Here is a 15,888-nt window from a genome sequence, read left to right as displayed (position 1 = left end):
CCCACCAAATGCTAAGTCTACGAGGAACAAATTGTTCCATGAATTGTAGATGAAATCACATTGCACACAGCAACCAAGATGCAACAAGGATTTGTTCAACTTCAGTTAGTGTAGCAAATTTGAAGGTTCTAAAACACTAGATGCCATGAATGCTTCAACAAAGCCATTGGTCGGTTAACTCCTTTTGGTCCTTTGAAGCTCCTTTAGTGACCATTGTTGACGCCGTTGTTGATGATGATTTCGTTGAAAATAAACAGGACATGCCTTTGGACCAATGCAAGTGCAATGGTTGGTGCATTTATAAAATAGGCTCACATTTTTGTTGCGAAAGAAAGAACGAAAACTAGGAGACGCAGCTAGCAGTGGATCGACTGAGTTGACACTTGGAACCACCCAGACATCCCAGTTTCTTTGTGACAAAAGAAAATCCTTGTGCCAAATCGTTATAAACGAAATGAAACAAAACAAAGCAATGCTGCCATAATTCAAAACCACTAACACCCTCCTAAACCCAACCAACAAGCATCTCATGGAAAATTGGTCAAGAAGTCACAAGGCTCGATGGACATGGGACAGACACTATGTACTTTGTTCAGATGGGTTCAACAAGATTAGTTTGATCTTAGAAATGGTCATTCGTTTGTTCTGTCTATGCCATTTGTGAAATGATGGTCAAGTCCTGGAACCTATAAATCACACAAGAAATATTGGTAAAAGTTTACCATCTCTTTGTGGAGGCTAGGGATTCAATTTGTTCTAAGGATAAAATACTCTGGGTTACAATAATAAATTAAAAAATAATCGAAAAATTTTTCATATGAAAGTGTCCCTCATGAGAGCACAGGTGTCGATCTTTCTTATTTAAATGATATGCGAATTACTCTTGACGTCAGATATTGAACTACGTCAGCTTCACTGATTATCTTCCTGGTATTACTACAAATGAGATGAAATACTAGTGTAAACCGTGAATGGACTGATAATTCAGTCATGGTTTACACTGCATACATAGGCCAGGATATATCCCAATAGCCTGTTAGCCAATGAAGTCTGGTATTCATGCCTAAATCTGGAAAGACTTACTTAACCTGGCAACTTTTCTGCTGAAACCCATGTCAATGACTTCTTGTATACCACCTTTTGAGGATTCTCAATGGTGAGGAATATGAAAAAGTCTCCTAAGCATACAATGTTATAATACTTCTGAAAGGAGGGGATCCTTATATTTTCTGTAGAAAATCAGCCGAGACTTGGGAAACCATATGACTGGACTAAATCTGGTCTTTCGACCAGAAAAACTAAGATAGACCAATGTAGCGCACCAAGATCCGTGGCCAGTTTACAAAGTGAAATACATCGAAAACTATTTTGGAAAGCTGGCAACCCATGCAAAAGAAGTATGACATGGAAAAATTGTAACGCATACTGGCCTGACTGGGCTAAATCTTAAATTGGTTTTTCGACCAGAAAATCTAAGATAGACCAATGTAGCGAACCAAGTTTCGTGGCCAGTTTATTTAGCTATCTGACAAAGTGAAATACATCGAAAACTATATTGGAAAGCCTGCTGGCAACCCATGCAGAAGAAGTGTCACATGGAAATATTGTAACCGCTTCTACTACAGTGTACACAATGAGATTCACTTAATCTGGGTGTTAGGGTATATCCAATATGAAGGGGAAATGGAATACATTATAAGCTATGATGAGTATTCATGAGAGGAAAGGACGATAGTATCACTATGGCGAAACTTGAACGAGATCATAGTTAGGGAACTGCTGAGAGAATAAAACGACTTCCAATAGGGACCCGAGAACTCTTACAGGATTTTGATAGGGAATGTCACAGAACTGCTTTCATGACATTCAAATTCTCTTAGGGAGCCACCGTGGTTCAATGGTTACCATGCTCGCCTTGCATACAAAGGGTCATGGGTTCAATCCGTTTTTCGACCAAATACCGAAAAGTTTTTCATAATGTGAAACGTCTTTCGGACTTGGCTAAAAAAAGGAGGTCCCTGCAGCTAACCATAGAATCGGGCAGCACTCAGTGATAAGAGAGAAGTTCACCACTGTGATGTTACAATGGACTGAATAGTCAAAATGAGTCTAAAGTATCGGGCTGGCACTATACCTAGCCTAACCTAAATTCTGTTATTTGAAAGGACACTTGATACCGGGGTTGGCCCTACTTGACGAAAGGGATAGGGGGAACATTTGGGGAAAATGTCAAGGAAGTTGAGTATTATTATTATTCAGAAGGCTTTAAATCATTCAGAATATACACAATTGCTATGATTGGAAACCAATTCGAAATAGCAAACTTCATCCTATGGTTGATGCTATAAAAATGGACAAATTGCAATTATTGCACTGTAATAAATTTAATTGCATGCCAATGCAACCAAAAACATACTCTCTAATAGACTAGGCAATGAAATGCTTGAAAACCCATATTTGAAAAGGATATGAGTTACATTCACCATTGACTATTCAATATGTAATGAAATGACATTAGCACATTGTCCTTTCATCGGAGTTGTGTTAAAAATTTCACATACAAAATTGATATTTTTCAGTAGACCATGATATTAAGAATGCATGGAATGAATGACCAGAACCATACAATGGAATACTAGGCTACAGATATTCTTATATGTATATTATTGTCTGATATGTTGTCCACATCCACATCCCCAACCATTAGCCGTTTGTTTTTGATGATGGTTACATTAAATGCTCATCTTGGCCTTTTTCTGTTCATTGAATTTGGTTTTATTTTTTTGCATTTCAAACCAAATATAGATAGACAGACAGACAGGCATCGAGTTTTGTTGCGAGTCCTTGTATGTATTGCCAAACACATTTCGGCCATCAGTCGCACTCATTTGCGTCCCGCATAAATCAATTGCACTTGTCATCAACTCAATTAATTTTTGGCAAACAAAGTGCAGTAAATCAATTGCTTTGGCACTTGAATGCTTTAACAGAAAAAAAATCCCCTATCCTTTGAAAAGGACACGAAAAAAATGTCAAAAGAAAATATCCATTGCATAGTGGATTTTTTTCCAGGCAAGTGTTGATGCTCTTCAATAGCTCTGCCATGGGCAAAATCCCTGGTTTTGGTGTGGCAACTGTAACCAATATGGTTGGCATTTGGTTTGGGTTATTTCCATTTGATTTTGCTCTCTTTTTAAAACATGTTTTATCATCAGCAATACTGGCAGGAATGCAAGATAGACCCCAGAATGGACTAAAATCCATACACTGCAGATAACATACATTGACATAGCTGCCCATTCATATGAGGATGATACTGCCAGCATGGTATCGAAATAGAATCGAATATGGTGGGGTTGAGTGAATGAGTGTATCAAATTGGGGTTAAAATGTGATTAAATTGGTTTTTTGTGTCACTTTTGGCCTTTTGGTTATGTCAACAACAATTTTTCGGTTACCACTTTGATTGACCCAAAAAAAGAACGATGGTGAAAAATTCGAAATAAAAGGTGGCAAAAAAGAAATCACATTGTTTTGGGTTTTACTAACAGAGATTTCCGGTGTCAGAAGTTAATGAGAAAATTGAATTTAATTGATGAAATTGAAAAGAAATTATAATATTTGACAAAGCTGACGGGTATCCCACGGTAATACTCGATTCAATAAGAAAAGGTAGAGAAACAGTAGTAGTAGTGCAGGGCAAGTGGTTAATTAAAATATTGGAGACACTAAATGGTTCATCCAATGGATGGGTGCATATCCAAAAAAAGTATATTCGCAAACTAACGACATTTGTGGAAAAATAGCAACCGCCGTAAATGATCTGGTAACACATCATGCATGAAACAAGTATGGTACCAAAACGTTTTGGGTTCGATATAACAACGAAGCAAGTATGGTTTAATGACGAAAAGAAACACGCAGAGAAGCAATATGATCGCTCTAAACATGATCCAATAGCATAATGTTAATTTTTCACGGAGAAAATGTAACATGTTTGTGACAACCATTTTGTTGTCACGAGAAAACAATATTTTAGCGACAACAATTTTACATATTCAACAAAGAACTATTGACATACACATGTTTGTCGCAACCATCTTACATTCTCGGAAATTATGTATGTGATTTCAACAATTATGTGTATGTTTGACTACAAAACTAGATTTTTGAGACAAAAAAATCATACTCTCCGTGAAAAAATAACATTATGCTCTTGAGATATGTTTGAGGTGATAATACTCTTTTTCTACGTGCATATGTGATGACATTCTCTTGTGAGAATGCCTCATCTAGGTCTAGTCTTTCATTATTACCAATATAGGATGACCCCCTATTGACCACACATTATAACATTGCCTCTTTTAGGATATAGCGTCCATCATTCCTTTAAAAAAAACATTCAAAATTTGAAATATTTGGCCTTGTGGTTAAAAGAATCTTTCATGTCCACATTGATTTCAATCTCAACGACCTAACATGACTTCAAATCAATCACCATTAGTTCATGTCCAACCATTCTTTGGACATTTCAAATATCTCTCATAATCACATACCACACATCACATAGCAGTTGAGAACCTTCTAAGGTATTCACGGGTGTAATTCCAGTATCCGTTTTATATTTTGTAATGTTGGTTGCACCACAAAAATGTTTAGCTCTTGTTGTTGTTTTATGGATGAATGAATTGTGGTAATTGGTGGGTGGCATCTGATATTTGGTGTTATTGTGCAACTGTTGTCACCAGGTGTCAAATACCACAGAAAAACATGAACATGAACAACGACAACACGCCTTCTAACATAAACGGACGCAAACATTAACAAATGGACAAAATAATAATACATCAGGGGGTAGGGAGGGGGAGACAACATCAACATTGGTGTTGGCATAGATGTCGAAAATATAGAGAGACTGAATAGAGATGATCCATATACAATGTATAGCGGAGTGTGTGTGAGAATATATTTTTAATCATCAATGTTTGTTAGGCAGTATTGTATAAAAAGAGAAACATACAAGAGACAGTGTGATGCGAGAGTGAATTTAGGGAGAGAAATGTACTATGAGAAACAAAATGATAATCGAGTTATATGATTGCCGAGAAGATCTTTTGATGTTTAAGCGCAATGATAAAATGAGAATACGCAATAATCAGAGCAGAGATACGAGGGTTGTTCTATAAATATTTTGCATCATCGCCTAATGCCACGATATGGTCAGATCGATTTACCATGGTGTAGTACATTCTTCGTTAAGGCGAGACGGTTCCATCGGCCATGAGGGACACATTTTGTTGTAATGTACATAGATTTTGGACGGGTAAAAATATCATAAACCGGCTTTACTAAGCCAAATTAATGGGCCGTTTTGAAGCTGAATTAAAGAAAAAAAAAAACGGAAGGAAATGTAATCGGTAACGATTATAAGACCAGACACTTGGGCTACTTATGGCCCGTGCGATTTATTTGCAAATATATATAAACCATTCTTTGAGCAAAATAAACATTGAAAGAAAAGCTCCTCGACGACATAGAGACCTATTTAGCAGAACTGGCACAAGAGTATCTAGGCAAAAGTACTATTCACCTAGAGAAGGAATAGGATCACCACAAATAAGTTTTAAGAGCATAATGATACTTTTTTACGGGAAAAATTTAACATGATTGTTGCAAGCTTGTTATTTTCCTTGAAATGGTATTAAAAAAATAGTTTTGCAACAAAAATGAGTCATGTTCACCATGAGAGAGTAACATTAAAAGGACTCTACACCTAGAGAAGAAATAGGAACCCCTCAAAAATGTTGCCTTTTCACAGTCAGCAATTAACATGATCGTCGCATCCATGTTATTTTGTGGTTTGAGAGAAAACAATATTTTTACGACAAAAATGTCCCATGCTCGCCAGAAACTGCAACATTATTCTGCTGAAACATTTTTGTGGTGATCATATTCCTTCTTTGGGTGTGTATTGAAAACCAAAATCACCACTTTTTCAAACAAATTGTTCCTACTTCAAACCACTATGCCTTGTTTAGAGGGTCAAATATGTTGCCACTGTATTTGATGGTTTACCTTTTAGCCATCTAAATGTGTGAACAGCACATTATGTTGGTCTATTGGAATAACACTGGCTCACACAGAACATGGCCAAAAATAACGACTAAAGCGGAAATATCCGCCAAACGGATGCCAACAAACGAAGCAAATGATTCATTTCCGATGATGAGTCTGCGGATGCCAGTAAAACAAACGGTGATGGTGACACCGTCAAACGATGACAAACAACAGCAACAACGGCCAAGGCAGAGTAATGGAACCACTACTCACAGGAATCGAATCGTCCTCAAAACAGGTTGAGAATGAAATTTTGTGTGCAGCTTATATCCAGGCATATCCAAAGGACAAAACAAGGCACACACATGAGGACTATCCTACGCTCCCCGGAAGCGCGGTGGTGGTCTCTTTCGACTGGGGTGGTTGGGTCTCCAGCAGAAGTCATCACTGCCTGCCTGGTTAGATTTTGAAATGCTTTGCATGTTATTGATGTTCGTGTGATATGTGAAATCAAACATCAGCAAAATACCAAATCCAACACCAATGTGTCCACCACATGGAATACATGGAAGGTAACACGAATAATAGCACCTTTGGCAAACATTGAACAAGTCGTAAATTTTACAGCTCCACCAGTTTGATGGTGTCATCCTGTTGGCCTTGTGTTGATTCAGGCCTCCATGTTCTGGTAGCCATATTTCAAATTTAGCATATCGATAGGCTGTGGCGGGAAATTAAGCATAGACGTGAGGAAGGAGTATCCAGAAGGTACTCCCGATTAGAGGTATGGGAACGTGTTGCTGGTCATTTACGAACTAAGTCATATTCATGAGTGGTCATATGTTTTCTGTTGACTTGGAATAACGAACGAAAGGTGGAATACTTTATGGGCTAAAAGTAATGGAAGTCAAACACATTGAAGACTTCAAATGTAAGCTGTGTCCTGTCATTGGAATTTCGCTGGAGAAGTGAGATGAGTTTCAATTTTTTATATCACAAATATGGATTTCAAAGTGAAATAATTTCTATCTATGTGTGCTGTCCCTAAAAGAAATATTAGTTTTACACGCTACATTTCATATGTCTATGGTTGCGTCCAATCGTCTATCTATTTAGTTTTGACTCGGGACACTCAGGTAGTTTAAATTTATCAAAATCAGGCTAAACTATCCGGAAGTTTCCATTTGTTGCATATTTCATGTAGTATACTGCACTTAAAAATTAATTCTAATTACCAACCCAATTTCAAAATCAATTGGGATTTAATTACACTAATAATTATGACCAATTAACCCACTTTTCTATAAAAAATTTAAATATGTGTCAAAAATTAATAACTAATTAAATAGAATGAAATCTACACTCTACTTCCCAGTTTACCTTGTAGTCATTTTTTTATTAAATATATTTTTTTTTTTGCATGGCAACCATTATTCCCCAACTCATCTAAATAGAATAAAAGGCCACAAATACCGATACAAAATAACAAAAATAATAGCCTACCAAAAAAACGTGCTTGAATTGCAAATTCATCATTTGAAGGTAACAACAAAAATGGTTTATTTACGAATCATACTTACAAATCAAATCGAAGGAAAAAACCTCAACATATCCAAATGAAATTGTAAATCAGTCATTGCATATGGCCTAAACTTAAAAATTCCGCATATTAACTATTTTGTTTGTTTTTTTTTCTTCTTGTATCATAGTGTATAATAATTCATAAACAATAATAAGCAAAATTAAAAACATTAATAATTTTTTTATAGTAGTGAATAATTTGTTTTAATTAATGACATTCGGTGGTTGTTGGTTAACATGGTACACGAGAATCGCCTCAAACAGATTGAGCTTAGGTTCTGATTTCGATGGCAGTGATGGGTACTACCACAAAAAAAAATTAAACAAAAAAAGTGTTCACGTTTTAGCTAAGTCAGCACGCTATTATTCTTCACCGTTAACAATTTACTATGAGTACAACTATTCATTCATTCATTGAGGTACGAAGTTTTCCGACATGGTTTAACTGAAAATGGGGTTAAGCCAAAAACTTAAGTGGAAGACTTATGATGGGTTCTGAGAATGGGGAATAATATTTTTATTTCATTTTATTGGTCTACCAACTCTCCTGTATCATATTTCATGAAGATCCTTGTCATGAACATCAAACAGGAGAGCAGATGGATGGACGACTGTTAATGGTAGAACGATTCAGCAGAGGTATTCTTAACGTTGACCAATAGACAACAGATTTTCAGGCAGATCGAATTTAAATAACTTAACAATAGATTGGTTTAGAGTACAAAAATGGACCGATATCAAACATCTTAAACACAGAGCATTTTTTGTTGTCTTCAATCACAAGCATAAGGCTGGGGGAGGGCTTTAAAAAAAATGTTAGCCCCTCTCCACGATTTGAAAACATAGTTACGATTTTCACTGTATATAGATACGGGGTCTATAGCGCCTCTCTAGTTAGAAATTGTCAGGAATTTTTAATAGAAATATCTTGAATCAAATGATAATCATCAATCAGAAACATCAATGAAAACATTAATTGATGCAGTTTTTTTTAAATTAATATATTTGTTAAATAAATTATATTTTTAATAGAATATTTTTTAAATTGAATTAAGAGTTTAATTGGAAAAATTTAGGTTGTAGATTTTCTGTGAATATTTCGGTTTGTGGGACTAAGAAATAATAAATTGCAAATTTCTTTTTCGATTGTAGTCTCTCATACGTTTTTCGATACAAGCTTAACATACTACCGTACAAACAGGCCTGAATTATTTTGTGCAAATGAATTGTTGGAAATTACAAAAACAAACAAAAGAAACTATAGTAAAAAAACCTACAACAATACCAAAACAAAATCAAGTAAAACAAGTATATACAGCACTAAGTTCGGCCGGGCCGAATCTTAAATACCCACCACCATGAACCAAATATTAGGGTTTCCTTTGAAATTTCAGGAGGGATTGAGGACTTGAGGACACTTCCCGAAGATAAATTTAAAGATTTCACCTATGAGGACTATATCAGATTCTGGATTTATAAGAACCATTTTTGTTTGAGTTTTAGAGGAATCATTAACATCTCTTGTAAGTGTGCAAGAAAATTATAAAATAACGTCTTGCTTTGAAATCTTAAATCTGTAGATTTTCACCCGAGAAGTATCTGAAATCTGAAAATTTTACATTGAGTTTCAAGCAATTTTCATGATCAGTGCGCCTTCTATACCCTCAAGAAATGAAGTCGGTCTATATGGAGGCATTACCAAAAGGACCGATAAAAACTTAATCCGATACACGTTTTTGGGAGCCTAAAATAATATTTACAATTTCAGGCAAATCGCATAAAAACTACGGATTCTAGAAACCCAAGAAGTAAAATCGGAATATCGGTCTATATGGGGGCTATACCAAAACATGGACCGATACTCACCATTTTTGGCACACCCCTTTATGGTCCTCAAATACCTATAAATTTCCAATTTCACACAAATTGTATTTAAACTACGGATTCTATAAGCCCAAGACCCCAAATCGGGAGGTCGTTTTATATGGGGACCACACCAAAACATGGACCGATACTCACAATTTTTGGCACACGTATTTGTGGTCCTACAATACCTCTAGATTTCCAATTTCAGGTAAATTGAATAAAAACTGCGGTTTCTATAAGCCCAAGAAGTAAAATCGGGAGATCGGTCTATATGGGGGCTATACCAAAATATGGACCGATACTCACCATTTTCGGCACACCTCTTTATGGTCCTAAAATACCACTAGATTTCCAATTTCAGGCAAATAGGATAAAAACTTCGGATTCTAGAAGCCCAAGAATTAAAATCGGGAAATCGGTCTATATGGGGGCTATACCAAATATGGACCGATATTTACCATTTTCGGCACACCTCTTTATGATCCTAAAATACCACTAGATTTCCAATTTCAGACAAATTGAATAAAAACTACGGTTTATATAAGCCCAAGACCCCAAATCGGGAGGTCCTTTTATATGGGGACCATACCAAAACATGGACCGATACTCACAATTTTTGGCATACGTATTTGTGGTCCTACAATAGTTCTAGATTTCCAATTTCAGGTAAATTGAATAAAAACTGCGGTTTCTATAAGCCCAAGAAGTAAAATCGGGAGATCGGTCTATATGGGGGCTATACCAAAACATGGACCGATACTCACCATTTTTGGCACACCCCTTTATGGTCATAAAATACCTCTACATTTCTAATTTCAGGCAAATTGGATAAAAACTACGATTTCTATAAGCCCAAGACCCCAAATCGGGAGGTCAGTTTATATGGGGACTATATCAAAACCTGGACCGATATAGCCCATCTTCGAACTTGACCTGTCTGCAGACAAAAGACGAGTTTGTGCAAAATTTCAGCGCGATTGCTTCATTATTGAAGACTGTAGCGTGATTACAACAGACAGACAGACAGACAGACAGACAGACAGACAGACGGACATCGTTATATCGTCTTAGAATTTCTCCCTGATCAAGAATATATATACTTTATATAGTCGGAAATCGATATTTCGATGCGTTACAAACGGAATGACAAACTTAATATACCCCCGTCACCACTCTATGGTGGTGGGTATAAAAACAATTTATTTTTATGACTAATATTTGCTATGCGGATGGGGTTTGCACAGACGTTGGCTTAAATCAACGTCATTTGCTCAATCCCCAGAACCATAGCGGGCCCAGTGAGTTAAATCAATTGAAATGCTCAACGATTTAGACGTGTTTTTGAAGTGCGACGCTTATCATCTTTATAATGTCATACAAAAGCAAATAAACAGCAAATATTAAACTTTTCGCGGGTTTCGATTGAAAAATTTGTATATAAAACTATAACCAAAAAAACATTAATCATGTTACGTTTTTTAAAAATTATTGTTTTATTTTGTTTAATTATGTTAAGTTTTAATGTGAGTTGAAAATGATACTTACAAAGAAAAAAAATGGAAAATAAAATAAAATTCCTTGAATTTTGTAGAGGGCTCAAGAATTTATCGCTGACTCGGAAGATACTTCCGCATCCGGTGAAGAAGCTGAAGATGTTCTTGTATCACCACAAATTACCCATGACATGCTTATGCATAGAAATCCCACTGTTAGCGATAATGATTTAAAGGATTTATGGGAAAAACTACCAGATTATGAGTTAACTGATATTAAGAAATAAAAAGATTACATAGTAATATCCCTCAAAATGTTTGTTGTGTTATATGAAAAAATAAATAAATGTAAATTATACCGATAAATAATATAGGAGCTCCTAATAAAATCCTTAAACGATAACATTAATTGTCGTATGTTATTTCCATTAGAAGTTAGCATATACACACAAAAAAGTGAACTGTTTGGTGGGAAAAATTAAGTACTTCGTGAAAATTTTGGATATTGCTAAAACGAGGAATATGAACGAAAATTTCTTGTGCTTTAAACTTATTTGCGAGGTCTATGAAAATTATACCCACTCATAAAATTTTTGATACAAACTTGGGAAAAAAAAAAAATAAATTTAACTAAATAAATAAAAAAAAAAAAACAAATAATAGCATGAGCTTTTTTCTGCGTAAGACACAAATTGAGTCATCTCCCCCTCCTCAGATTTATACTGAAGTCTATGGAAATTCGATTTAGCCGGACGATGAAATATTCATAGCGACACTAAAAAAGTTTACTTGGATCCAAAGATTTTGACATTCACTTAAGGATTTTGGTATTTATTCCGAGCTTCAATAAAACTTCCAATATTTAAAAAAAAGGTTTCATTAATAATATTTAAACCAAGAAATTTTTGAAGATTTTGTATCCTCAAAATATGTTCTAGCCTATATTTGAAGTTATTTTAGGTGTAATCAAAATCTTAAACATCTCAGTTTTTTAACATTTCAACAAAACTTTTTTTAATCAAAATTTTTTTTCTTTACTTTTCTTCAAATCAAAGACGTACGACTTTGATGGAAAACCCCCCCCCCCCACCCCCCACCCACCAAAAAAAAGCAAGTAAGGAAAGTCTAAAGTCGGTCGGGGCCGACTATATTATACCCTGCACCACTTTATAGATCTAAATTTTCGATACCATATCACATCCGTCAAATGTGTTGGGGGCTATATATAAATGTTTGTCCCAAATACATACATTTAAATATCGCTCGATCTGGACAGAATTTGATAGACTTCTACAAAATCTATAGACTCAAAATTTAAGTCGGCTAATGCACTAGGGTGGAACACAATGTTAGTAAAAAAATATGGGAAACATTTAAATCTGAAGCAATTTTAAGGAAACTTCGCAAAAGCTTATTTATGATTTATCGCTCGATATATATGTATTAGAAGTTTAGGAAAATTAGAGTAATTTTTACAACTTTTCGACTAAGCAGTGGCGATTTTATAAGGAAAATGTTGGTATTTTGACCATTTTTGTCAAAATCAGAAAAACATATATATGGGAACTATATCTAAATCTGAACCGATTTCAACCAAATTTGGCACGCATAACTACAATGCTAATTCTACTCCCTGTGCAAAATTTCAACTAAATCGGAGCAAAAAATTGGCCTCTGTGGTCATATGAGTATAAATCGGGCGAAAGCTATATATGGGAGCTATATCTAAATCTGAACCGATTTCAATAAAATTTGGCACGCATAGCTACAATGCCAATTCTACTCCCTGTGCAAAATTTCAACTAAATCGGAGCAAAAAATTGGCCTCTGTGGTCATATGAGTGTAAATCGGGCGAAAGCTATATATGGGAGCTATATCTAAATCTGAACCGATTTCTTCCAAAATCAATAGGGTTCTATTCCGAGCCAAAACACATACTTGTGCCAAATTTGAAGTCGATTGGACAAAAACTGCGACCTAGACTTTGATTACAAAAATGTGTTCACGTACAGACGGACATGGCTATATCGACTCAGGAGCCCACCCTGAGCATTTTTGCCAAAAACACCATGTGTCTATCTCGTCTCCTTCTGGGCGTTGCAAACATATGCACTAACTTATAATACCCTGTTCCACAGTGTGGCGCAGCGTATAATTAATGATAAAAATGGAACAAACGTTTAAAACTTCTTTAAATTAAAATTTCATTATTTTTTTTTGAGAAATTCTTCCTCAATATTTGTAAATTGCGTGTCCTAAAATTTAGGTTACATAATCTTTCATATTAAGTCTATATTTTTCAGTAATAATTTAATACCATATTTGTAATAATATGTCAGTGGAATCATTCATTCAAAACTGAATAGCTCCCTAAGAAATTTCTTTATTTCAAAGCAGTCAAATCATTAGCTCAAAGACCTTTAGATCCAGGAAGACTTTTGGATATTATAATCTTCGAGCCTGATTGATTCTCTGAACTCTGAGAAAATATGGACTTAGTAAATATGATTTTCTTATAAATTTGAAGCCTCCTTCTCCAGGCTTTTCATACTTAAAACTAGTACTGTGCTTTCATATGTTAAAAAGTTTGCCATATGTTAAAAAGTTTATGACATATTCTAGCCTACAACAATAGAAAAAACCAAACATCAAGGGGGACGGTGGAAGAGAAAACATCAAAGGTAAGAAAATTAGTGAGGAGTTATGGAAAAAGGCAGTCGGTCGGTCACATTTGTTAGATTTGTAGTTACATTTGCCATTATGATTATTATTTTAAAATCTCATTAAAGGTAAATGTAATTTAGAAATGTTCAACGATGGAAACTCTATCCCCAGACCCATTACCTACTATTTTTATAACAAACTAAATACCACTATGACTGGTAGTACCAAGAAACAGGATAAACATTTACCCCGGGGGCTTTGCTTTGGTGCTTTCATCATATTAAGATTTTTTTGTTTTTACTCTTAACCACACCTACCCACTACTTACTCTACCTACATCCCATGTCAGAGAAATTCTAATGCTACTGCCTGCCAGCCAGCCTGTTTCTGGTACTGTTGATGAGGATTCTACGGTGTTGGATGTCAGTCGGACCCCATTTCCATTCCTTTTGAACTGCATATGGAAATTATCCAAAACAATGACATCGAAAGATTTACAAAAAATAATTTGTTAAAAAAGTGGACAATCAGAAAGGACATACAATATACCCGTAAGTTGTCAGCTTTCGTTATATTCTCTTTGTACTCATCGTTTTGTTTTTGTAACCAGGATATGAATGCTCTACATAGACATGGAATTTTTGACAGTTGTCTTAGTCAGGATCTGAAAACTATCGTAATGAGATGGAGGTAAGCGAAAAAGTGGACGCACAAAGGTGATATATTTTTGTTAGTAAAAGTGGCAAATATTTCACAATAATAAATTATTATGAAATTGTATTGTTTCAGTCTTAACGATGTTTCAGAAGTATTTTATTGTGCCCTTCATCAGAGGAGATCAGACAATGATTCCAAACTTTTCATCAGATCTTTTTCTAGATTTGATTGAAATTTTTAATACCGTATATACACCCATAGAAAAGATACAGTCCTCTGGAACGAAAATTCAGAAAAACAAAATTCCCTTTTCTCATAAAGTATTTTCTTTAAGAACACATAAACCTGAATTTACAAGAGACAAGAGATTGTCTCTATAAGTTTTTATTTTATTGTAAAGAAAATTTCCTACTGTCAAAAGAAAACTTCGTTTGTCTAAAAATTTGTTCCTCAGAAAAGAAAACTCTTTCAGTGTAGGGCGACTGATATGTAATGCAACATAGTAAAGCCTTAAATTTTTTCATTTCTTTCTTTTACTGTTCAAAAGCAAAAAATACGAAAATAATATTAAATGTTAGAATCAGTTTAGATTTGTTCGCTGCCTTTGGTCTGAATTATGGCCTTTAAGGGGTCATCACATGTTGAACGCAAGTGCATCTACGGTTTTTTCACCTATGCCCGGCGAGACGCTGCTTTGATATGATCAACACTTTGGTATTGTTTACCCAGAGAACATAGAAAAAAAATTCACGAACATTTTTCCAATTAAAATTTGAATTAAGTTTTAAAAAATATTTAATTAATAATTTAATTTATACAATAAGTTTTTTAATTGAAATAAAAAAACAATCACAAAATTAATAGTATCAATTAATTTTTAATTGATACTATAATTTATGTGATTGAAGACATTTCAATTAAAAATTAATTGGATAAATTAATTTCGTGATTGAAGAAAAAAAATATTTGTTTTGTGTGATGGAATATGATCACTCCGAACATGTTTTTCACGCACAATTTTTGTCGCAAAAATATTGTTTTCTTGGCAAATATAACATGCTTGCCCAGTTCAGATATATCATTTCGGAGAAAATAACATGGTTGCGACAAAACGTATGCTCTTGAAACTGTGACGGACGACCTAACAGGCTTTATTTCCATCGGCAGTGGGTATATCCTGGCTCCAGACGTACTCAATCGTGGGGTTTATTCCTTATCGTTAGAAATATGATTTAGCCCGTTTTCATTGACTAGAGTACTTTAAGAGAGAGGGAATGAGGAATAAAAAGATATAGCGAAAATTACCTTATAATCCGATGCCCATAATTGATTTCTTAAACATTCCGAGAGCCAAACACAGGAGAAGCTGAATTTCCATAGCCTTAAGTATGGTGAAATTAAAATGCATTCACAATACAAATATTCAATATTTATATGGTTTTCTCGAGAGCTCCTACAAAACTAATCACCCTTCTGGGAGAACACCCTGTTGCTCCTTAAAAGAGATAATGCCATTGGGTATGTTGTATAAATATTAATTAGAATTTTATTTTCACAAATGTATATGAG

The 15,888-nt window shown here is 34.8% G+C and overlaps 2 protein-coding genes across 3 annotated transcripts in view; both read left to right on the top strand.

Moving 5' to 3' along the window:
• LOC142229677 (uncharacterized) overlaps positions 1–15,888 on the top strand; it is a 116,174-nt gene that overhangs the window by 65,480 nt on the left and 34,806 nt on the right. The gene's annotated exons all lie outside the window — the stretch shown is intronic.
• LOC142229169 (uncharacterized) lies at positions 10,742–11,406 on the top strand. The gene is made up of 2 exons (XM_075299706.1): positions 10,742–11,027; positions 11,096–11,406. Exons 1-2 carry the CDS (start codon positions 10,971–10,973, stop codon positions 11,282–11,284), a joined length of 246 nt encoding a protein of 81 aa, XP_075155821.1. The 5' UTR covers positions 10,742–10,970; the 3' UTR covers positions 11,285–11,406.

This window comes from Haematobia irritans, chromosome 3 (assembly GCF_050003625.1).
Source record: "Haematobia irritans isolate KBUSLIRL chromosome 3, ASM5000362v1, whole genome shotgun sequence".
Taxonomy (NCBI): Eukaryota; Metazoa; Arthropoda; class Insecta; order Diptera; family Muscidae; genus Haematobia; species Haematobia irritans.
Note: the sequence above shows the minus strand (reverse complement) of the source record. Positions and strands in the feature narration are given on the sequence as shown.